At 37.2% G+C, this 24,919-nt stretch overlaps 1 protein-coding gene across 1 annotated transcript in view; it reads left to right on the top strand.

Annotated features, from left to right (window-relative positions):
• LOC137005330 (E3 ubiquitin-protein ligase rnf213-alpha-like) overlaps positions 1–24,919 on the top strand; it is a 107,584-nt gene that overhangs the window by 34,875 nt on the left and 47,790 nt on the right. The window contains exons 15-39 of the mRNA XM_067366175.1: positions 4,313–4,435; positions 10,752–10,944; positions 11,081–11,254; positions 11,330–11,485; positions 11,567–12,171; positions 12,269–12,428; positions 12,530–12,747; positions 12,833–12,970; positions 13,146–13,310; positions 13,389–14,643; positions 14,800–14,981; positions 15,091–15,246; positions 15,356–18,943; positions 19,054–19,178; positions 19,270–19,365; positions 19,445–19,566; positions 19,650–19,781; positions 19,897–19,949; positions 20,063–20,216; positions 20,314–20,449; positions 20,566–20,757; positions 21,148–21,278; positions 23,065–23,222; positions 23,311–23,511; positions 23,613–23,797. Of these exons, the coding sequence (XP_067222276.1) occupies positions 4,313–4,435; positions 10,752–10,944; positions 11,081–11,254; positions 11,330–11,485; positions 11,567–12,171; positions 12,269–12,428; positions 12,530–12,747; positions 12,833–12,970; positions 13,146–13,310; positions 13,389–14,643; positions 14,800–14,981; positions 15,091–15,246; positions 15,356–18,943; positions 19,054–19,178; positions 19,270–19,365; positions 19,445–19,566; positions 19,650–19,781; positions 19,897–19,949; positions 20,063–20,216; positions 20,314–20,449; positions 20,566–20,757; positions 21,148–21,278; positions 23,065–23,222; positions 23,311–23,511; positions 23,613–23,797 (8,798 nt within the window). The remainder of the gene's footprint in view (positions 1–4,312; positions 4,436–10,751; positions 10,945–11,080; positions 11,255–11,329; positions 11,486–11,566; positions 12,172–12,268; positions 12,429–12,529; positions 12,748–12,832; positions 12,971–13,145; positions 13,311–13,388; positions 14,644–14,799; positions 14,982–15,090; positions 15,247–15,355; positions 18,944–19,053; positions 19,179–19,269; positions 19,366–19,444; positions 19,567–19,649; positions 19,782–19,896; positions 19,950–20,062; positions 20,217–20,313; positions 20,450–20,565; positions 20,758–21,147; positions 21,279–23,064; positions 23,223–23,310; positions 23,512–23,612; positions 23,798–24,919) is intronic.

Here is a 24,919-nt window from a genome sequence, read left to right as displayed (position 1 = left end):
AAGCTGAAAAAGGAAAAAAAGCATATTTTCTTCTTGCAAGAAACTCACTTATCAAATGAGGAACATGAAAAACTTAAACTTGGTTTTAAAAATATTTTTTATAGTTCATGTTCAACCAGTCGTAAGAGGGGGGTCATTATCTTAATTCCAAAAGGTGTTAATTTTGAGTGTCATAAAGAAGTAAAGGATAAGGAAGGAAGATATGTTATTGTTAAAGGAACAATTAATAGTAATGTCGTAACCTTGGTAAATGTTTATGCCCCACTGGAAAGCAATAAACAGTATTACAAAGCATTATTTGATATTGTGGCAAAGGAAATGGAGGGGGTTTGTATATGTGGAGGGGACCTAAACATAGTGCTAAACCATGACTTGGACACAACAAGCCATAAAAGGAAACAAAAATCATATAACCAAACTCATGAATCACATATGTACAGAAATGGGCCTAATAGATGTCTGGAGGGAACTACACCCATTAGAAAAAGATTATAGTCACTACTCTGCCACACATTCTGTTTATTCTAGAATAGATTATTTTCTCTTACAAGAAGAAAATAGACACCGGATACAGAATTGTCGAATTGGGGTTGCTGACGTATCAGACCATAACACTATTTATGTGAAGATTTCACTGGGTGGGGAGAAAAGAAACACGCTGTGGAGATTAAATCTAGGAATATTAAACAATGAATCTATAGTTGAGCAAATTCAAATAGAAATAAAAAGATATTTGGACAAATAACAATGGTGAGGTGGACCCCTCTATACTATGGGATGCACTTAAGGCAGTGATTCGAGGAAAATTAATAGCAATTACAAGCACTTTTAAAAAAGAAAAGAAAGCTCATTATGAAAAACTTATTTCAGAACTAAAGCAACTGGAGCATAAACATAAACATAATGCAAATAAAGAGGTGATGTCTCAAATGGGAGAAATAAGAAAGGAAATGAACAACTTATTACAGTTAGAAATGGAGAAAAAGGCTAGATTTCTTAAACAAACTTACTATGAATCAGGACCAAGAGCGCTTAAATTATTAGCAAGGCGAATGCGAAAGCAACAAACTGATAATTTAATCACTAAAATACGTGATCCTAAAACAAATCAAATTAAACATGATCCAAAAGATATAGGAAATATTTTTAAGAATTACTATGAAGAGCTATACAAACAGACCTCTGATATAAATAGAATAAAAGTATAAGAGTTCCTTAATACATTAGATATGCCATCTATTGGTAATTTACAAAATAAAAGTCTAACTGCAGAAATAACCACTGAAGAATTACAACAAGTTATGCATAAATTTAAATCAGGTAAATCACCAGGGAGTGATGGATTCCCTTCAGAGTGGTGTAGAACCTTCTGTAAAGAACTGATGCCATTATTAAGGGACACCTTCAATTGGGTCATAAAAGAAGGAAAAACTCCTCCATCATGGAAAGAGGCTATAATTTCTGTAATTCCTAAGGAGAAAAAAGATAGGGAACACTGTCAAAATTATAGACCCATATCACTCCTTAACACAGACTATAAAATCTATAGTTCCATTTTAGCATCTAGAATACAACTATTTTTATCAGACCTGATAGATGAGGACCAAACTGGTTTTGTTAAAGGTCGACAAACATATGATAATATGAGAAGAACTCTTCATATAATAGATAGGACTCATAGAAATAAACTACCTGTCGCTCTAATCAGTCTTGACGCCGAGAAGGCTTTCGACAGAGTTAGCTGGGATTTCCTTTACCTATCACTAGAAAAGTTGGGATTTAATAACAAATCTGTCCAGTGTATCAAGTCATTATATCAAAATCCAACAGCTAGAGTAAGAATAAATGGGTCTCTATCAGAAAGTTTCCTCCTGGAAAGAGGAACTAGACAGGGTTGCTGTCTTAGTCCCTCTCTTTTCGCCATTTACATTGAACCATTGGCTCAATTAATCAGACAGCACTCGTTGATTCCAGGGGTTGAAATTAACGGTATGGAACACAAAATTAGTCTTTTTGCAGATGACGTTATGATTTATTTAGCTGAACCCAAAAAACATTTCACAAATCTTATGCAAGTATTAGAGCAATTTAATGAATATGCCGGATATAAATTGAACGTAACAAAAACCCAAATACTTATGCTTAATTGTAAACCAAACATGGAACTCAAACAAAGCTTTGAAATTAATTGGGATGCAAAATGCCTAAAATACCTAGGTGTAAATATAACTAAAGATTTAACTAAATTATATAGGGCATTTTTATGATCCAATTACTAATAATATAAAGAGTGATATCGAGAGGTGGTCCACATACCCCACTAGCTTTAGTGATAGGATAAGAGGAATAAAAATGAATATCCTACCGCGCTTACTTTATTTGTTTCAGTCCCTCCCAGTGGAAATCCCACCAAAGCAATTCTTTGAATGGGACAAAGTAATATCCAGGTACATATGGGGGGGTAAAAGACCTCGAGTGCGTTACTCAACACTCCAATTACCTAAAGAAAAAGGTGGTATGGCTCTTCCAAATCTAAAAAATTATTTCTGTGCAGCACAGTTACGTCACATCTTTTATTGGTGCACTTCCAGCTACATAGCTAAATGAAAAGACATAGAAACAAATATAAAAGATATTCAAGTTCAGTCATTGATAGGGGAGAGTGAATTTCATAGCTATAGTGAAGACAAACTGGACCCAATAATGACATTCTCATTGAAGGTTTGGCATTCTATTGTTAAACATCTCAAGTTGGAGAAAGAAATTGGAATACTTAGGTGGATTACTTATGATGAGGAATTTAAACCAGGAAAGAAAGATCCAATATTTCATCAGTGGAAGGAGAAGGGAATAACAGCATTATTCTGTGTAATTGCAGATGGTGAAATTAGAAGCTTCCAGGATTTAAAGGAAAACTTTGGACTAAGAAATAAGGACTTATTTAGATTTTTACAGTTAAGGGATTACTACAATAAAAAAAGGAGAATTGGAGTAAATGACATTCATTCCCTTATTAAAATGATGATTGATGCCTATGACCATGTATTACCAAGAATAATTTCTTCTCTGTATGAGGTGTTGATGAGTTGCAGTCCCTCCTCCACATTATATATAAAATTTAAATGGGATAAAGAATTAAAAACTGAAATACCAGAAACGGAATGGTATGAGATGTGGTTAATACACCAAACTACTACCAGTTCACAAATATGGAGAGAGTTCTGCTGGAAGTGCCTTATCCGCTTCTTCATAACACCTAAGATTAAAAGCAAGCAAGTCTCCAGGCTGGAGACAGTGCGGACAGTTAGAAGCGGATCATACACGCATTTTTTGGAGTTGTGAGAAAATTCAGTCTTTTTGGGATGATGTGCAGGTGGTTATGACTGAAGTGTTTGGATATAAAATTCCTAGAACCTCTTTGTTTTTACTTATGGGAAATATTAAAGGCATTGTAGCTAAAAGTGATAGATACTTATGTAAGATTCTCCTTGTGGCTTGTAAAAAAACTATAACTAGGAATTGGCTTAAAGATGCTACTTTGAATTGTAAACAATGGTTTGGAATTATTGAAGAAATCCGGGTTATGGAAGAAATTGCATATATTTTAAAGATGAAAAAAAGTGCTTTCAAGTTTGACTGGGAAAAGTGGTTGAAATATAAAGAACGTAAAGATATCCTCAGCTAAGTAAACAGTAATTGTTATAGGAATGGTTAACCTCACCTGTTTGGCGTTTTTTTTTTTTTTTTGGGGGGGGGAGTACGTGTATATATGTATTTATTTATATATATATATATATATATATATATATGTGTATATGGGTGTATGTATTTATATGTATATGGGCATGCATGTATATGATCATTGATATCTAGGAATAAGCACGGATATGTATGTAGAAGTATACAGTTGTGAAACATACATTTGCTGTTCATATATGTATATTTTCTTTCCTCCCTCTCTGTTAATATTGCTTTTTGTTTTTTTCATTGTTATCTTTGTAATTAAAATAAATAAAAATAAAAGTAAAAAAAATAATAATAATTTTAAAGAAAGACAGTACACAACTACATATAAACATTTTTCAATCTGCCTATTTAGTATATAGGATTGATTATTATGGATGGGAGAGAATCAAGTCTTAATTTTTTGAAGGATCTGGAATTGTTAGAACAGACTAGTTCAAAATGTGACTTGAGTCTAACATTTAACAGTGACCTGGACTCATTCACATATTTCAATGTCAATGTTTCAATTTCAATGTTTTCTATATTTGTATAAATACAAATGTATTTTTTTTTTCTCTCTTATTAGGAAGATCGTCTGGACCAAATCCAGGTTTATTGCTCAAAGATTGAGGAACTTAATGCCTCCCATCCTTTATTGGTGGGTAGCGTGGAGAAGTGTGCTCTCCAGGCTGTTACTGCAATATGCCAGGTAAAGGTCCTTCAATTTGTTCCCTCTGACTACATGAGTCATATAGCATCATAGACTCATACTGTACATTAGAACATTTAATAAAATGAGATTAGGTCCAAAACCTTAGTCTAGTTTAAGAATTATTTCTCCTCTTTGTACCAGCAGAATTTAGTTTCTAGTGTAGTGATTTTTACTTTTGCCCATCCGAGGATGCAAAGTAAAGTAGGGATTGGTACTCACGTCACCGCTGACATTGTGATTTTTGGATCACATAAATAAACGAGAGAGTATTTGTTATTAACTAACATCAGCTATATTACATCTAATGGAAATTAGGAAATTATATGCTGATAAAATACAACAATGCCAAGGTCTCTGGAAAGAGGTTTGGTTAAGTGATATTTACGTTCCACTTGGTCGAGTCCGATGACGGTGACGTCTTCCACTGGTTGTGCTGGGTGACAATGCAGTGGGGAGAGGAGCCAGAATCTGTTTCAACAGTCTTGAACACGAAGCTCTGTGGGATGCTGATCTCCTGGAGCACCAAAGGGTCCTAAAATCTGGAACACGCAGATGAGGCCCTGGTGTAGGTGCAGAAGGTCCTTAACAATCTGGAACACGCAGACGAAGGTACCTTGAAGTGAAGGTTTGCTCTCCTGAGAAAAAGAACAAGGAGTGTACCTTTATCCCTTTCCGATGAGGAGGAGATTGCATTTTGGTGCTTCTCCATTTGAAGAACTGCCACACGTAGTGGTGTTTCGTGAATGAATCTGTGACTCTGAATGAATCAAAAGAGTAAATGATTCAATGACCCATTCATAAATGCAGCCACTTGCTTCGTAACTGAATGAATGAATAAATGACTCCATGTGAGTCACTCCACGACTCACTCATTAAGACAGTGCCTTACCGACAACTACTGGGGATTTAATTTAATATTTAAAAGTATCACTTTGGTTTTTTTTTACCATCATTACATATTTCTCTATTGAGCCTTTTTTTAATTAAAACATTTTATTTTAAATAAAATAATACTTTTATTTTATTTATTTATAAAGGTACAAAAATACACTGGAAAACCAATTTAAGGGGGCAACTATTGTACCTTAAAGGCCCTATGGCATGAACATTTCACTTTATGAGGTTTTTTAACATTAATATGAGTTCCCCTAGCCTGCATATGGTCCCCCAGCGGCTAGAAAAGGCGATGGGTGTAAACCGAGCCCTGGGTGTTTTGCTTCGCCTTTGAGAAAATGAAAGCTCAGACGATCTGGAATCTTCCCCATGTCGTCATAAGGGGAAAGGTTACTCTGCTTTGCCCGCCCATGAGAAAATGTGCGAGCCTGTTTTTATTTTTTTTATTTTATTTGTTTTTATTGCATTCTGTTTTTATTCACAATTTGTACAGTGTCCCAACTTTTTTGGAATCGAGTTTGTGTGTATATATATATAATATTAATATTACATACACAATAGCAAATCAGAGCAACATGAAAAGCCAACAATGTAGGCTAGCATTAGCTACATGATAATAACTGCATACATAAACAAACCAATTAAAGTACCATATCCTGAGTAGCAACTTCTTCAATCCGGTGCTTCTCCATCCAGATCAGATTCTGGGTCAAATTGATTGCTGCGCATCTTCGAGCCATTGCAATACATCCACTGTCAACATTAGCGCATGGTACCGTGGCTGCAAGCTGGTTAAGGCCACACCCACCCTCCACCTTGCCCCGCCTCCTCATTAGCATTTAAAGCTACAGACATGGAAATGGCACGTCCTGAGTAAAGCTCATTGTGGGACTGGCTTGTAGTGGCTGAAATTCTGCACCAAGGCTGAATTTCAGGAAAGGGACTTCAGATACAGTACTAGGGACCACTTAGCCTATATAAAAGCATCCAAAGAGTAGCATGTCATAGGACCTTTAATGGAAAAGGTGTGACTGCAGTCTGAGTGGAAGAGAGCAGCAAGATGTTAAATGCTTCAGGGGGTCCTCAACTCTAATAAGTTTGAGAACCACTGCATTAAATCATGAGCATATAGTTTATGCTATCTGGATAATCAATTTCTATCGGGGGAATACATGTTTTAAACTGTTATCGTACAAGTGATTTGCCTTTCTAAACTAATGCGCTGCTTCCTATATAGCTTAAACGCACGTGCAGATCGCACGCACTTTCGCACACATAATCATTAATAACTTATTGTCAGTGCTGTCCTGCGATTTATCAACAAGTTGATTAGGAACTGAAAGTTATATAGTGTATATGTGTTTCTGTTTTGAAGTTATTTAAACTCAGCTTCACTATTGTTAATGAGATGCAGCACAGACTGGTAGGACAAATTCATACAAACAATTGTTCTCCCTAATGCATTCAAATAAATGTAATCTTACTGTTACACTTCATCTGTATCTGATTTAGAATGAACAGAAATCTGTAAGTAATGTATGAAAATAAACTGTGGGTTCCTCCACAGTTTGGAAAAGTATGGAATTTTAATTTGAGTAATTGCTTAGCGATCCTTTATTTGATTATTTAACTCAATTGAGTCAATTCAAGGTGTACATTTTTATTATGCAAAGCTCTTTATCTTTTACGATAAGCAAACCTCTTTTGAACTGAAATTAATGTGAGTGGGTCACTCAAACTAGCCACAGATAAAAGAAAAAACGATCTAAAACAGACTACTTTGCTGTTTGATGAGCATCCAACATCAAACAATGATTACAGTATCAAATTAAAGTGTCAGAGGTGAATATATGCAGGTTATAAAGCGTTTAGGCTTCTCATTATGTAAGCCCAAGTTTTCACTTTGAGAAAACCAATTATAAAAATATAGCTGCAAGCAGCAATTACGGGGCCAAGCACAAAAACGGCAGAAGAAGCCAGCCAACATGGCTGGGAGCATCAGACCAACAGCAGCAGTGAGCAATTAGAAAAAAAAGTTATTAGCATTTTTGTCAATTTTGTTATAACTTTTGACCACAAGGTGGCGCTGGTCCGAAACTTCTCAGGCTCCTTCAGGGCATTGTCCTGATGACCCATACCAAATTTATGAATTTTGGTCAAACCCATCAGAAGTTATAAGCAAAAATAGCCATTATTCATATCTCCACTCCAGTAGGTGGCGCTGCGCCGAAACACTGTATGATGCCTCAGGTCATGCTTGTGATGACACGTACCAAGTTTGGTCTGAATATGATAAAGCATTGCAGAGATACAGCTTCAAGAGTCATTTTTGCATCATATCTCAAATGTTTTGCTCTGGTATACGAAAACGGTTTGACTTATCAACTTGAAATCCATAACTTTTTGTCGGCATGGTCTGAAGATGATACGGTTCAATTTTGGTGAAAATTGGAGCAACGGTCTAGGAGGAGTTCGAAAAAGTAGGTTTTTAAAGTAAAACAATATGGCGGACAGGAATTTCAGCTGACTATGGCAAATTTGATATCTTTGTTCTCAGCATGACCCAAGGAATCTACTGAGACCAGTTTCATTACAATTGGTTAATATAGACAAAAGTTATTAGCATTTTTGTAAATTTTGTTATAACTTTTGACCACAAGGTGGTGCTGGTCCGAAACCTCTCAGGCTCCTTCAGGGCATTGTCCTGATGAACCATACCAAATTTATGAATTTTGGTCAAACCCATCAGAAGTTATAAGCAAAAACAGCCATTTTTCATATCTCCACTCCAGTAGGTGGCGCTGTGCTGAAACATTGTATGATGCCTCAGGTCATGCTTGTGATGACACATACCAAGTTTGGTCTGAATATGATAAAGCATAGCAGAGATACAGCTTCAAGAGTCATTTTTGCATCATGCCTCAAATTCGTTGCTCTGGTATGCGAAAACGGTTTGACTTATCGACTTGAAATCCATAACTTTTTGTCAGCATGGTCTGAAGATGATACGGTTCAATTTTGGTGAAAATCGGAGCAACGGTCTAGGAGGAGTTCGAAAAAGTAGGTTTTTAAAGAAAAACAATACAGCGGACAGGAAGTTCAGCTGACTATGGAAAGTTTGATATCTATGTTCTCAGCATGACCCATGGAATCTACTGAAAACAGTTTCATTACAATCGGTTAATATACTCAAAAGTTATTAGCATTTCTGTAAATTTTGTTATAACTTTTGACCACAAGGTGGCGCAGTGCTGAAACTTCTCAGGCTCCTTCAGGGTATTGTGCTGGGGACCCATACCGAGTTTCGTAACGATACGCTAATGCGTTCGTAAAATACAGCATTTTAGCACGAAATTCAAAATAGCCGACGGCCAAAATGTCCGATATGGGAAAATTGGATATCATTTGACTCGGCATGATACCCCGAATCCAACAAGACCAAATTTATGATTTTTGGACAAACCCATCAGAAGTTATAAGCAAAAATATCCATTTTTCATATCTCCGCACCAGTAGGTGGCGCTGAGCCGAAACACTGCATGGTGCCTCAGGTCATGCTTGTGAAGACATGTATCAAGTTTGGTCTGAATATGATAAAGTGTTGCAGAGATACAGCCTTACTTCTATTTTCGCAAGCGCTACGTACAATTCGTTCGTGTGTTTTTCGAAAACGGTTTGAGCAATCGACTTGAATTCCATAACTTTTTGTCACCATGGTCTGAAGATGATCTGGTTTAATTTTCATGAAAATCGGACTAACGGCCTAGGAGGAGTTCGAAAAAGTAGGTTTTTCAGAAAATTCAAAATGGCGGAAAAATTTTCATGACGGAAAATGACGTCATATGATGCAATCGATTCGTCTTGACCCAAGGAATCATAGGAAAAAAGAATTTTGTTTCTAGCCCTTATGGTTCAAAAGTTATTAGCATAAACATAAGTGCAAATTTGGACAGCTGGTGGCGCTAGAGGGATTGAGTTAGAGACTCCAAATTTGCTATGGACAAAGGTCATTCTGTCCTCTAACTGTGTGCCAAATTTCACAACTTTCCCGCAAGCGGTTCTATGGGCTGCCATAGACTTCAAGAGCGGAAGAAGAAGAAGAATAATAATAAGCGTACGGGACGCCAACAATAACAATAGGTGCCTAAGCACCTTCGGTGCTTGGCCCCTAAAAACAGAGAAAATAAGAATATTTACAGAAATGATCAATCTCCCAACACAGTATGATTTCCAATGAGCTTGGGATTCTAATTGACCAGGATAAAACCACGGGTCCTGCCACGTCCATTGAATTCTGGGCATTAACTTGGATACAGTTAATTTCCAGGCTTCACTGCACAAGGAAAAATCAAAAGGATATTTCTGGTCACGTCCACCTTACTGGACAGTATAAAATGTTCTAAATGCAAATTGCTATCTTTGCTTGGCCACTTAAACTGTGTTATCTCCTCCGCTCCTGCAGAACCTTTGTTTCTCTGTCTAACCTTGGTTTCACGGCTGCAGCAGTGCTATCTCCTCCACCCATCAGAAGCTCTTTCCTGTTCATGGTCTTCATGGATTTCTCAATACTTTTGCCATATTCTTTTCCTTTTAATTAAAGGATTAGTCCACTTTTAAATAAACTTTTCCTGATAATTTACTCACCCCCATGTCATCCAAGATGTCCATGTCTTTCTTTCTTCAATCGCAAAAAAATTAAAGTTTTTGATGAAAACATTCCAGGTTTTTTTCTCCTTATAGTGGACTTCAATGGGCACCAAATGGTTGAAGGTCAAAATTAGTTTCAGTGCAGCTTCAAATTGTTCAACACGATCCCAGATGAGAAATAAGGGTCTTATCTAATGAAACCAGCGTTTTAACCTTAAATGCTCATCTTGAACTTGCTCTCTTCATCTTCTCCTCTATTTGAATTCCAGCAGTGTAGACACTGCTAAACGTAATACTGCCCTCCACAGGTCAAAGTTTGAACTAATTTTTATATGCAATATGCTAGTTCAATAGTATATAACAATTAGTTCAAACTTTAACCTGTGGAGGGCAGTAATACACTTAGAGAGCTTGTTGAAGATGAGCATTTATGATTAAAACTTGTATAATTTTCTTTTTTTTTTTTTTCAGAAAATGAGCAATGGTTTCACTAGATAAGACCCTTATTTCTCATCTGGGATCATGTTGAACAATTTGAAGCTGCAGTGAAACTAATTTTGACCTTCAACTGTTTGGTGTCCAGTGAAAAATCCTGGAATGTTTTCATCAAAAACTTTAATTTCTTTTCGACTGAAGAAAGAAAGACATGGACATCTTGGATGACATGGGGGTGAGTAAATTATCAGGAAAAGTTTATTTAAAAGTGGACTAATCCTTTAAGATGAAAAAATATAAAAACAGGCACTAACTGTACAAAACTTTTTTTTAACAGGCTAAAACTGAAAGGCTACTTTTTGAGAGATTGAATAAACTCTGCATAAACTGGAAATTTAAATTGCTTGTGTCTACCATCATCATACATGCCTGGCCAAGAGACAGCAAAGGAACCTATGTGGAGGATGAAGAAGTTGTTCTCAAACATCTACTGAACTGGACGGCAGCTAAGAATATCTTTGAGCTTTATGGTATTACATAGATTCTGCATAGTGCATAGCAATCCTATGTTAAATCTCACCATCTGAGACAGAAACAGTGATGGATATATTTATATATAATGTTTGAATATATGTAATGTTTAAATGTATTTAATTTTTTCTGTAGGTGCTGATGAAAATCTGATCAATCAGCTTTCTGAAGATGCCAGAAAGAAATTTGACATGGCAATCTCATTATTCAAAGACATTTTAAATCAGTTTGTTACGGGGAAAATAAAGATAAAGCTACTCAATCACATCCTGCAAAAGAGTAGCTCTTTCTTTGAGCTGCTTAATTTAGGTAAAACACATTACATGATATTTGACGCTTTACAAACTATAATGTGAGGGGTTATGACATTGTTGTTTTTTCCAGACTGTTTTTGTGAAATGGATACACAATACACGGACACCAAAGCCATGGAAAGGCTTCTTGACTGTAGACAGAAGGAGATGAATGCTATTTATCATGAGATATCACTGGTAGATGCCCTCATTACAATGTGTCGCAGTCTACAGGAACATGGGAGGGGTATAAGCTTTCTTTTTAACACATGGCAATAACATATTGCTTTTAAACTGAGATTTAATTTAAAATGTGTTCCATTTACAGTTGATTTTGAATGGTTGGAAAACAAACGCCATATTGACATTGATGAGATGAACCTGGACAAGTTTGTGGATGTTCATTTATTAAATCAAACTCCCTCCACAAAGTCAAGAGTACTCAACTACTTTGAGCTTGAAGATGATGTTCGATCTATGGCAGAGGTCCTAAACCCCTTCAAAGACAGCTACATCTTCAAAGTGTGTTGGATGAATGAGGCTGCAAAGTTTGCTAAAGCTAATAAAGCAATTCCTCCAGCAGGCGAGATGGTTATCGCACTCGGAAAGCTGCACAGTGACATATTTAAACCTTGCTACAATGCCTACAAAGACATATACACCGGGCTTAAAGATGGCAGCATTACTTTTGAAAAAATTGATGAAACATTCAGAGCCTACAAGGGAAAATATAAAAAACTGGCAGCAGAATTCGCAATCATATGCAAACTAGATCGTAGTGATGATCAAGGTTGGGTCCAGACAAGAATCCATCAGATTGAGCAGTACCATGAGCTTCATCTGGCAATACAGTCAGCTGAGGTGGTCACGATGGTCAAAGAGACACTTTGCCTAACAGGAGACTTTCAAGTCTTGGAGAAGTTACTTGTTACTGTAAGTCATCAAATTGTTGCCACCATAAGTGCATTTTTTTTTTTTATCAAAAAGAAATAAGCAATATGGTAAACCCACAATGCTTTCTTTACTTCAGAGACATGAGCATTTTAAAAAGGAGCGTCTTGTTAGCATTGACGATGAATTGGTGCAGGCAAAAATTGTGCTTGTGGATATCACAGAATCCCGGAGACTGTGCCTTCAGGAGCTTGGCCTCAAAAAGAATTTTGTTCTGTGGGTTACAAATGCTCTTACAGGTAAATAAAGTAATTGGATAGTATGTACTAGTAATTAGATGTGATTTCATACATTTCTATGCTCTTTTATAATCAAATGTTATTCCTCTTCATAACTTCAGACATCAATGAGTTAAAAGTCTTTGTGGATTTGGCTTCGATCTCTGCTGGAGAGAATGATTTGGAAGTGGACCGTGTGGCCTGTTTTCATGATGCAGTTCTTGGCTACTCCTCAATGCTCTATGATTTGAAGCCAGATGCCGACTTCAATCTTTTTAAAAGGATGCTGAAGAAACTGTGGAAGGCACTTGACAATGACCCCAACCTCCCAAAGAAATTGGTGAAAGAATCTACTAGCTTTAACAACCAGAAAAAGAAAGAGTGATGTGTCACATCCTTGTTCATCAACATTTTCTTTGTTTCAGTGTGACTCTGCAAGACACATAGAATGGTTAAAGACAGTCAAGGACAGTCATGGGTCAGTGGAAATGTCTTCTCTGTCTCTGGCATCAGCTATCAACATGAACGGAGTGTACGTTATTAGTGCACAAAATCAAAAGAAGGTTTGTCATTACTATTTAGGTTCAGGTGATGAACACACAGCCTTAAGTTTGCTTTAGCTGAACTTTTCAGCAGAGTTTCCTTGAGGAGCAGTGACATGCTACATTAGCACAATGCTTATTTTTAATAAGTACATAATACTTGGAAAATCTCAGCCCTTGAATATTGCTTTTTCAGTTATGCTTGGAAGGTGTTCTGAAGTTACATATTACAGAAGAGCATGATGAGGGCTGTGAGGCACATACTTATTCTCTTGAAGACCTCAGGGACCTTCAGAATAAATTAATGCTAATGTCCGGCAAAGGAGATCAGGGTCAGCGTGAAGTCAATCGATTTGCAGAGGTGACTTTCCACCTTTTAGCCTTTTTTTATTATAAATTTCACCATGGCTACTGTAATGAACTTCTTTCCTGTTTTCAGGTCTTTGCCAGTGTGCAGAGGTTGGCCTCTGCATATATTGATTTGTCTGTTGCTGGCAACCCGTTGTTCAGAGAATGGGAGGCAAAGGTCAAGTGTAACAGTAATGAAGCATGCATCATTATGCACCTCCATTTAGGAAATGATGTTAGTGTCATAGTGGAAGGTGAAGTCACAGAACAGTTGCCAGAAGTCTGTAAGAAAATGGAGAGCTGCCTTCACTTCTGGAAGGCTTTTATGGACAAGCAGAGATCTCAGCATTATTACTTAAACTATTTCACTGCAGAACAGGTGGTCTACCTGTGCAGTCAGCTCACCCAGAATAATGTGACTGATATTAAAGATGAAGTTCTCATTATGCTCTCTTTTATCAAACCTAATTGCTCACTTTCAGATTTGAGACAAGCTTGGCATAAAATGAGCAAAATGAATCATGAGCAAAATGGTGACTTAGACTTTCAAACCTTTGTGAAAGTTCCCAGCATGGATGAGCATGATTTGAATACTGGGGAGCCATGCCTATCATTTGATAACTTGGCAAGTCAGTTGAGGCATGTTAATGGGTCAGAAAAGCTAGATGTGATTTGGAATTCTTACATGCGACACATGAACAGTTTCCTGCCACACTTCCTTGATGTCAGAAATCTTGGATATCTTCTGGAAATTTTGGCCAACAGTGAATATGAAGGAGATTCCTCACAGGATGGGAAAACAAGGAATATTCAGAGAGAATTGCCAAAGGGAATGCTTACTGGAAATCCAAATCTAGTCATCTGCCCTTCAGAAGAAATTCTAATAACTTGTATTTCAATTTACATGAAGAGTGAAAAGGAGCCTCTACCAACCTACGATGAAGTACTCCTCTGTAGTGCTTCCACTCAATATGAAGAAGTGGAGCTTTTCCTCAGGCGGTGTCTCTCTGCTGGCAATGGGGGAAAGAAGATATACACAATGCTTTATGTGGACCAACTGACCTATGAAGTTAGCTACAAAGTGGAGCAATTTTTTCAGCAACAAAAGGCACAGAGCAGAAAGGATTACAGACTGGTGTTGGTCTGCAGCTCTAATAGAGAACATGCATACCTTCCCTCAGCCTTTAGTCAATTTAGATTGCACTTGCTTCCTCAAGAACCAATCATCAGCATTCAACGATACCTTGTTGGGCATTTTACAGTCCCAGCTGACGTATCCAGTGCTGCTGCTGTGTTCAAAGACAGACAGTGTGTGGGAGCTGTATATTCAGAAAGGTCAGGAGTAGGTGAGTATAAAATCAAGTAATGGATAGAATTTAAAATCAATATTTTTATTAGTTGGCCAAATAAAAAGAGACTTTTTGTGCTCATTTTGATGTGTTAATAAAAATATTTGGCAAAAAATGTGAGAAGATGTGTTACATCTGTGTGTTGCATTCTAGGAAAATCACTTTACATTAAACGAATATATGAGAAATTGAAGACGATCACCAAGAACCCTTCGCAGCTGAAGAGCATCAGGTTAATTGAGCCAAGAGTTGATGAAAATGTCATCCTTCAGTCCATGCACAACAGCTCCAAAAAAAATGAGCTTTCAGTCTATCATTTTGACATAACCACTATGGTATCTACCTGTTTTTACTTTTTTATTAATTTGATGAACACATGTGCGCACACACACACACACACACATATATATATATACGTGTTGTAAAACGTATTGTTACTTACAGGTGAAGAAGGGACTTCATGAATTTCTGTTCAGGCTATTGATCCTTGGATACCTCATGGACTCAGAAGGAAACATGTGGAAAAGCAGTAATAAGCACTTGTATGTATTTGAGATTCTAAGACCTGATGGACGGACATCCCAAAATGACAGAAGAGTTGTAAGAACATTTATATAAGTTATTTCATTAAGTCATGTAGAATTTTTTTTTTTTTTTTTTTCATGAATCAGACAAATGCCTCATGGTTTAATTTGTCTTTTTATGGCAGGGTGCAAAAGTTCCATCTTCTTTCTTGGATGTGTTTCCAAGTGTTTACTGTCGTCCACCCAAAGAAATCCTTGAGTTAGAAATGAAAATCCAGCAAGATCCATCGTTTAAAGGAGACGATCCCCTCATGGATGACCAAGAGTTCCGAAGTGAGGCCTACCAACGAACATACCAGTACCTACGTCGTTTCCACAATGGTGACAATTTAGATTCCTTTAAGTACCAAGGAACTGAAGGAACTCATGTTGAATGCCTGCAGATGTTGTTTATCTACTGTGGCATCATCAACCCCTCTTGGGCAGAGTTGCGGAATTTTGCTTGGTTCCTGAACTTACAACTTAAAGATTGTGAGGACTCGGTTTTCTGTGATGTTGCTTTCGTAGGTGACATTTTGTTCGGATTTAAAAAATTTGTTGTTGATTTCATGATTCTCATGGCAAAGGATTTTGCCACTCCTTCGCTTAGCATCTCTGACCAAAGTCCAGGGAGATTGCAAAATGACATTCCTTCTGCCAGTGAAGAGCATCTGGCTCCCTTTAGGATAAGAAAACGGTGGGAGTCAGAACCACATCCATACATTTTTTTCAATGATGACCATGTGTCCATGACATTCATTGGCTTTCATCTTCAGCCAAATGCAAAGAATGGGATTGATGCTGTAGATCCATCAACAAAAAGAGTGATCAAGCAGAACATCATGACCAGACAGCTCTATGACGGCCTTAAACTACAAAGAGTTCCTTTCAATATTGATTTTGACCAGCTTCCAAGATGGGACAAAATTGAGAAACTTTCCAGGGTGTTGGGAATACAGTCTCCTACTGACCCAGATGAAACATATGAGCTCACCACAGACAACATGTTGAAAATGCTTGCAATTCACATGCGCTTCCGCTGTGGAATTCCTGTTATAATCATGGGTGAGACAGGATGTGGGAAGACAAGGCTAATAAAATTCCTTTGTGAGATGCACAGAGGTGGAGTTGCCACCGAAAACATGAAATTAGTAAAGGTTCATGGAGGGACAAGTTCAAACATTATTTACACAAAAGTGAGAGAAGCAGAGAGCATGGCATCGAAAAACAAGAAGGATTATGGCTTTGACTCTGTGTTGTTTTTTGATGAAGCAAACACAACAGAGGCCATTAGCAGCATTAAGGAAGTCCTCTGTGACAACACTGCTGAGGGACAGCATTTGACAAGTGACACTGGCTTGCAAATCATTGCCGCTTGCAATCCATACAGAAAACACACAGACGTAATGATCAAGAGATTGGAGTCAGCTGGTTTGGGATACAGAGTTCGTGCTGAGGAAACGGACGAAAAACTTGGATCCATTCCACTTCGCCAGCTTGTGTACAGAGTGCATGCTTTACCACCTAGCATGATTCCACTAGTTTGGGACTTTGGACAGCTAAATGACCATACTGAGAAAATGTACATCAAACAGATAGTTGAAAGGGTAGTTGAAACCCATTCTATTGATTCAAACTACATCACAACCATCACAGATGTTCTGTCAGCCTCACAGAAGTATATGCGAACAAGACAGGATGAATGTAGTTTTGTGAGTCTGAGGGATGTAGAGCGCTGCATGCAGGTTTTTGGCTGGTTCTACAAAAACCACTCAATGTTACTCTTAGAGATTGGCCACTTTGAGAGTATTCAGAGAACACAGAGAAATGAGCAACATCAGGGGGACACTGATCAAAGAAACCCAGTTCTCTGGTCAATAATTATGGCTGTTGGTGTGTGTTACCATGCCTGCTTGGAGGACAAAGAGAACTACAGAATAGAAATTTGCAGGTTCCTCCCACAATACAGCCAAATGAAAGTGATGGAGGAGATCTCAGTTATTCAGGATGTTTTTCTGAATGGAGTTCGTGTGGGTGAATCCATTGCCCGAAACAATGCTTTAAAGGAAAATGTCTTTATGATGGTGATTTGCATTGAACTACGTATACCGCTCTTTTTGGTTGGAAAACCCGGAAGCTCTAAGTCCTTGTCTAAAACTCTAGTTGCAGATGGAATGCAAGGCCAAGCAGCTCATTCAGATTTGTTTAAAAAGCTAAAGCAAATTCACCTGGTTTCCTTCCAGTGCAGTCCTCATTCTACACCAAATGGGATCATCAACACATTCAAGCAGTGTGCCCGTTTTCAGGAAGGCAAGAATCTAAAAGAGTATGTCTCAGTGGTTGTGCTAGATGAGATAGGCTTGGCTGAAGATTCCCAGAAAATGCCCCTGAAAACTTTACATCCTTTGCTGGAAGAGGGATGCATAGATGACCAGACAGGACCCCACAAGAAGGTGGGATTCATCGGTATTTCAAACTGGGCTTTGGATCCAGCCAAGATGAATAGAGGGATAACCGTTTCCCGTGGTGATCCTGATGAAAAGGAATTGATTCAGAGTGCCGAAGGAATATGTTCCTCGGATGCCATGATCCTTGAAATGGTGAGACATAACTTTAGGCCATTTTCCCAGGCTTACCTGAACATCTGTAATGGACAAGGAAAAGGTTTCTTTGGTCTGCGAGACTATTACAGCTTGATAAAAATGATGTTTTCTGTAGCCAAAGCTTCTAATCAGAAGCCTAGTGCAGAACAGATTGTGAAGGCTGTGCTGAGGAACTTCAGCGGCAAAGATAATGTGGATGCTGTCACAGTTTTCACCAATAAACTAAACATCAAACACAGTCTTGAGAATATCAGTGCCATTGAGCTTGTAAGAGAAAACATCACAGCTATTGGTCAAAATGAGGAATGCAGATACCTGCTGGTTCTGACCAAAAACTACGCAGCCCTTCGAATTCTTCAGCAAATGTTTTTTTCAAACCAGTGCCAACCAGAGATTATCTTTGGTTCGAGCTTTCCAAAAGACCAGGAGTATACTCAGATATGTCGCAACATTAATCGTGTCAAGGTTTGTATGGAAACCGGTCAAACCGTTGTGCTTCTGAACTTGCAGAACTTGTACGAAAGTTTGTATGATGCTCTCAACCAATATTACGTCTGGCTTGGAGGTCAGAAATACGTGGATTTGGGGCTCGGAACCCACAGAGTCAAATGCAGAGTGCACCGAGATTTCAGGCTCATTGTCATTGAGGAGAAGGACATTGTGTACAAGCAGTTTCCCATTCCACTGATCAACAGGTTGGAGAAACATTGTCTTGACATCAATACCGTACTAAAGCGTGAGCAAAAAGTCCTTGTTGAGGAGCTTGAACAGTGGATTGAACGGTTCATTGCTATTAAAGAAAATCAGGCAATTGCTCCTCAAGTACGCAGATACCTTGCAGCTGATGCTTTCATTGGCTATAACTCAGACACTTGTGCCTCTGTTGTCCTGCAAGTTACAGAGCAGCTCAAAACAGACCCTACAAAAGGGATCTTAGATGAGGCTAAACTGATCCTTTTGAATTGTGCTACGCCAGATGCAGTGGTTAGGCTAGACTGCACTTCGCTCCCTAAAGTAGAAAGTGAGCACTTGTCAAGGGTGTACTTTCAAGACCAGAAGCATGGCTCATTTGCTGACTTCATCCTTTCTCAAACACAGCAAGCAGGGTCTAACCATGCCTTTTTCACAGAGGTAAGCCTAATGTATTTAAAATGCTTTATTACTCTAGAACAATTCATAACTTTTGTATCTGTGCAAGTTTAGTGCATAAAGTTTCTTTCTGTCTTTTCCTGATCTTGTAGGTAACTACATTCTCAAGGCTTCTGACTGCAGCAGAAACTGAAGAGCTACAGAGCATAGCTCAAAACGTACAACTCCTCTCTCTACAGCAGTTTGACACGGAAAACTCATTCCTCAAGAAAATCAAGTATTGTACTTACAACACCACATCATATCATATCACAACAACAACAAAAAAGTAAATTTAATCATATTTAAATTAAAATTTCTGTGTTCAGGAACTATTTGGAAAACACCACTGGAGACAAGATACTTATCATCCAGACCAACTTTGATGAAGGCTCACAAAGTTTAAATATCATTGGATCTGCAAAGTGAGTTAAATGTGGTTAGTGGCACACTTTACGTGTTCAGTAAATGCAATCAAAAAACATCATTTGATATATTTCCCAGGTATTCTTCTCTCAATGAAATCAACAAATTCAGGAAAGAGTGCAATGGAAAGATTTTTGTGTACTTTATCACTAAACTATCCAGAATGGAAGGTGGGACTTCTTATGTTGGATTTCATGGTGGTAAGTTTTTTTTTTTCTTTTGCATCACTGACCAACATTATGTTTGTTTTACACAAAATCTCATTAAATATCATTTTTAAAAGGCCTTTGGAAGTCAGTGCATATTGATGACCTGAGAATATCGAAAGATATTGTACCTGATATAAAAGCCTTGCAGTGCCTGACCATCAGTGAGTTGTTTACAGATAAAGCAGAGGGAGCAGATGAGCCTGAAGGTGATGTTGTTGTTGTTGTTGTTGTTGTTGTTGTTGTTGTTGTTTTTAATATTAAGACTCATCTTTAAAGGAGTGATTGGTATTTTCTAACAATTTTTATTGCTTTCACCTAAAGAGGATGAAGACATATGTACAGAAGAAGAGAAGATGGAACTAGAAGACAATACTGTGGGTCACAATCTCAACAACAGCAATACATTTTCTGCATATTTGTGATACTATTTTCACCCTGTTGAGTTTAGTAAGCTTCAAACTTTAGTTATGTTTCTTGTGTTCTTCAGGGCTTGGAGAATGTTTTAGACAGCAAAGTGCTGGTTCGTAGCTGTGTTCAGAGTGCAGTTGGCATGCTGACAGATCAGACAGAGGCAGGTGCACGCAGCACCAAGAGAGTAGAGATTCTTCTGATGCTCTTGGCTGACAATGAGACTCTACATGGTGAGACTTATCACTGTTTCTGTTGTAATTTTTTATTGCTTTCATTTGCCTTTCATTTTTTATATGCTCACTGAAATGTACATATTTATGTTACCAGATGAATTTATGAAAACTTTAAAGAAGAGACTTCATTCTCTACTGACGGCTCATGATGATAACACGATTTTACCCAGGAGCTGGGTCATCAAGGAAGCACTAAATATTGATGCATTACAAGAGGCTGGGACTTTTAGGTAGGTGAAAGAGGAGATAAACTGCATAAAGCCCTTGAATTGAAGCTCTTTGAGAAACTCTGTTCCTTATATTTAAGATAACTCTTCTTAAAATATTATTCATTTCTGTATTTCAGTCATGCCCTGTGGAGACGAGTTCAAGCTGTAGTAACTCCTATGTTGGCGCAAATTGTTTCAATTATTGACCGTGACTGTAATCTAGACCTTTTGCTGGATACAAACTGTAATGAATCCTTGAAGAAACTGTGGTTGGACATTTTTGGAGATATCCAGTTACTGAATGTTCCTTACACAAGATTGGAGAACAAGTATGTTATTATTTGAGTTGTTATATTGAGTTATTGAGTTTGAGTGTCTGGGCCCAAAAGACTCTAATGCTCCTATAGCTACATTTTATTTTGTTCCACAGTGTGTCTGACAACAGTTCACAATGAAAATATGCATTGCATTCCCAGCAGTACTAGACAGTTGTTTTTTTTTTTGTTTTTTTCTTTCAGGTCAACTACTGTTAAAAATAGAATTCAAGTTAGTTAACCTGTTTATAGCTAGCTACCCAAATGATAACATTAACACAGACTCAAGGTAAATTGTCTCACAATATGGAAAGCAAAGTATACATGTTAAATGTGCATGTCTATTGTAAATTTCTGACTTTAAAAGCAATGACATTGAAACTAAAAAATCCTGTCTTTTAACAGCTCAGAGAAAAAGACAATCTTGGTTCAGAACTACATTGCAGTTCACAGCAATGCGGCTTGCAAAATGCCTTTTAGCTGGAGAATTAAAGATTATCTAGAGGAAATCTGGGAACATGCTTTGCAGAGAGAAGGTATATTTATATATTTTTTCTTTTATTTCTTTTCTTTTTTTCTTTTCTTTTTTGATCAATCATGCTTAGGTCATAGTGGTAAGTTCCAGTGGTGGACTAGACGTTTGGGCGAAGGGTGTTGTATAATGTAAATTCGAATTAATTTAGCGTGCTCTGACTCAATGCAGTGGATCAAAAGCGCTTTTCAATGTCAAAATGTCAGAAATAGCCAAACAAATCGAAGGAAGCATATAAATCCTTATTGTTCACGACTTGGCGCTTGAAGAATGCAGTGCAAGCTGAGGTAAGATGTAAACAGCTGAACATAACGAGACAATACAGCAACATTTGCTAACTGTCTTCAATAATTTTTTTAAAAAAATGTTTCCATGCAAACTACTACTACTGGACATTTTTCGAATTTCACAGATTTTAAAGCCATTTACGTTATGCGTCACACAATATAGGTTACCAAGAGACAAAAACATTTTCAGCATATTAGTTATGAGATAAGAACAAATGCTTCAGTAATTTCACTTGCCTAAGAAAATTATTCACAAATCTCAAAACATCGTTCTCAAACTTACATTAGAACATGGTAAATCTGACGACTTGTCATGTATTAAAATAAAAAAAATATATATATAATGTGATAATTAGTTGACATGCATTATTTTATTTAAACATTAGTGGTCAAAAGTTTTTTTTCGAGTAAGAAGGTTGAGTTTATTTGATCAAAAAATATGCTACATTAAAACAATATTATGAAATATTATTCCAATGTAAATCAGCTGTTTTCTATGTGAATATATAGTAAAGTGTAATTTATTCCTGTGATCAAAGCTGAATTTTCAGCATCATTACTCCAGTCTTCAGTGTCACATGATCCTTCAGAAATCATTCTGATATGATGATTTAGTGCTTCATTATTATAAGTAATTATTATAAGTTATTAATTGTGCTTAATATTTTGTGATATTCAAATTTTTCAGGACCATTTGGTGGATAGAAATTTAAAAATAACAGCATTTATTATAATAGAAATAAAAATCATTTGTAATAATTATAAATGTCTTTACTGTCATTTAAATCAAGTTAATGTGTCCTTGTTAAATAAAAGTATTGATTTAATTTTTTTAAAATATTACCCCAGACTTAAATGACTTAAATGGTAGACTTAAATGTAGTGGATCACATTTTCCATTAAAATTAGATGCATCACAACAGTTTTCAACATTGATAATAATCAGAAATGTTTCTTGAGCATCAAATCATCATATTAGAATGATTTCTGAAGGATCATGTGACTCTGAAGACTGGAGTGAAAATTCAGCTTTAAAAAAATATATTCAAACTGGAACAAATATAAAACTACAATAATATTTCCCAAAATTATTTCTCATAATCATGAGAATGTGTTTACTTTTTTTCCAATAGGAGCTGTATTCCATAAAATGACAAGAAATGTCAAGCTCCTAAAAGGACAAGTACTGTAACCACGATAAAGTCTTACTGATACCAACTATACTAATGCTATATACTATACTAACTATAAAGTCTACTGATACCATACCAGAGCATTGTGTTAAATTAGATTTTATGGTAGGTAGTTGAACGTGAGTGATACTAAACTGTCCCTGTATGGAAATGAGCTTTCTTTCTTTCTTTCTTTCTTTCTTTCTTTCTTTCTTTCTTTCTTTCTTTCTTTCTTTCTTTCTTTCTTTCTTTCTTTCTTTCCTTTCTTCCTTCCTTCCTTCCTTCCTAGGAAAAAAAGTGAACAATAAATGTCAATGCATTTTTTCAACAGGACACACGCTAGAGCAATTTGAAGAGTTCTTTCGGGAGATCCCCTTGGGCATGTACATCTCTGAAGCAACCCAAGAGATGCAGAAGGAGTTTTTCCACAGGTATCTCCAGGATTTCATCTCCATGACCTTGAATGTAACACTGGAGGTGGATCTTGAGGTGAGAGTCGGACTTTTTCAAAGATTTCTATACATCATCTGCTGATATCATCTGTTGATATTGTTGTGTATCTGTTTTTACCTTTTAGCTCTTACATGAAGCCCTTACCTGTGGTGTAAATGAGCTCCGAGGTGGTCAGGAAGAAGAAGTTATTTCTCTGCCGTTGGTTCATGCTGCTTACCATCATTTCAAGAACCGAATACAGAACCTCCACAGGATGATCATCATACAGCCTGAGATAGCTCAGATGCTCCTAGATAACAGATTTGCCAGAGAGGGTACAGAACTGGTAAGTGCTTGCAACTTTCTTCTGTTTGCATATTTTCTTGCAATGTTTGTGTGCATGTTGTCCTTTGTTTACTTCCCTCTGACCACCGTTCTGTTTCTCAGATGCTAGATCTGTATGCGGCGGTGGCCTGTATTGAATGGCTGGAGCCCCGGTCTCTGGATGGAGATCAGAGTCTGGCATGGCTTAGATGGGTAAAAAAGCTACAGGTGCCGATTGAGCTGGTCTGCTGTGAGGAGAGTCAACGCCATTATGGAGGAAGGAGCAAACAGTTGGCCACCAGCATCCAGTGAGTTATATGCTCCAAAAGATATAGTCCTGTCATCAGTGTTGAGGAATGTTATTTACATGTAACAGCCCACCACTGTCTACAACAATTTTTATTTTAATAGGTTACTTTACTGTCCTAACCACAACCTATAAACACACTTGTCAAAGCCACACATTTTACCATGTTCTAGTAGGACTTGAGGATGATAAGTGAATTTACTCAAGAGGGCTATCAGGAAAGTATAATAACCGAGTTCATAAATTCAGCAACAATATGCCCACATTAATTCTTAATCTTAACCCTCCATATTGCTTTCAGGCATTTAAAGGTCCCATATTATGTCCATTTTTACAAGATGTAATTTGAGTGTTAGTGTGCCCAGAATGTGTCTGTGAAGATTCAGCTTAAAATACCTCACAGATCATTTATAAATCCATGTTGTAAATACCCATTTCTGACTACAGTCAAGAACAGGCTGTTTTTGTGCATGTGCCTTTAAATGCAAATGAGCTGCTGTGCCCCGCCCCCTCTCTACATCACAGTTCCTGCCTCAATCAGATTCTCTGCCAAATACTAACAAGACATCTGCTTGGTTTTGATTATCATCTGTATCGCGATCACTCTCATGGATAGCATAGTTTTTCTTTCATCATTAAAGTTTATTATTTCCACGTGTTTTAAAGCTATACCAGTTTAAACTTCTAATGGATTGTTTTCTGAGTGCAAACACACACAGACAGATGGCTGTCAGGCGTCAAGACTTCTCTTTTACAGTTTTTGTTGTGTTTAAACTGTTTAACTGTTAAACACACAAGGTTCTTGTTCACCGTTGTCGCTTGTGAAATCAAAATGGCAGCTCAGTGGGTGGAAGCGTGCAGATTAAGGGACGTTAATATTATAATAAGATCCTCTTCCTACGTCACAAGGGGAGCGAAATCTGAGCGGCTCGTTTTTTCACATGCTTGTAGAGAACAAAACAGAGTTACTGGGTTGTCCTTTTTCACATTTTCTGTGTTGGTAGATGCAGTGGTTATAGCACTTTTAAACTGTAGCACTTAAACAGAGGAATTCAGATTTTCATGATATGTCCCCTTTAACATATCTATAGTAACACAGTTAAGACAATCAAGTATTAAATGA

This window comes from Chanodichthys erythropterus, chromosome 17, assembly GCF_024489055.1.
Source record: "Chanodichthys erythropterus isolate Z2021 chromosome 17, ASM2448905v1, whole genome shotgun sequence".
NCBI lineage: Eukaryota > Metazoa > Chordata > Actinopteri > Cypriniformes > Xenocyprididae > Chanodichthys > Chanodichthys erythropterus.
This window is presented reverse-complemented; position numbering and strand designations above follow the sequence as displayed.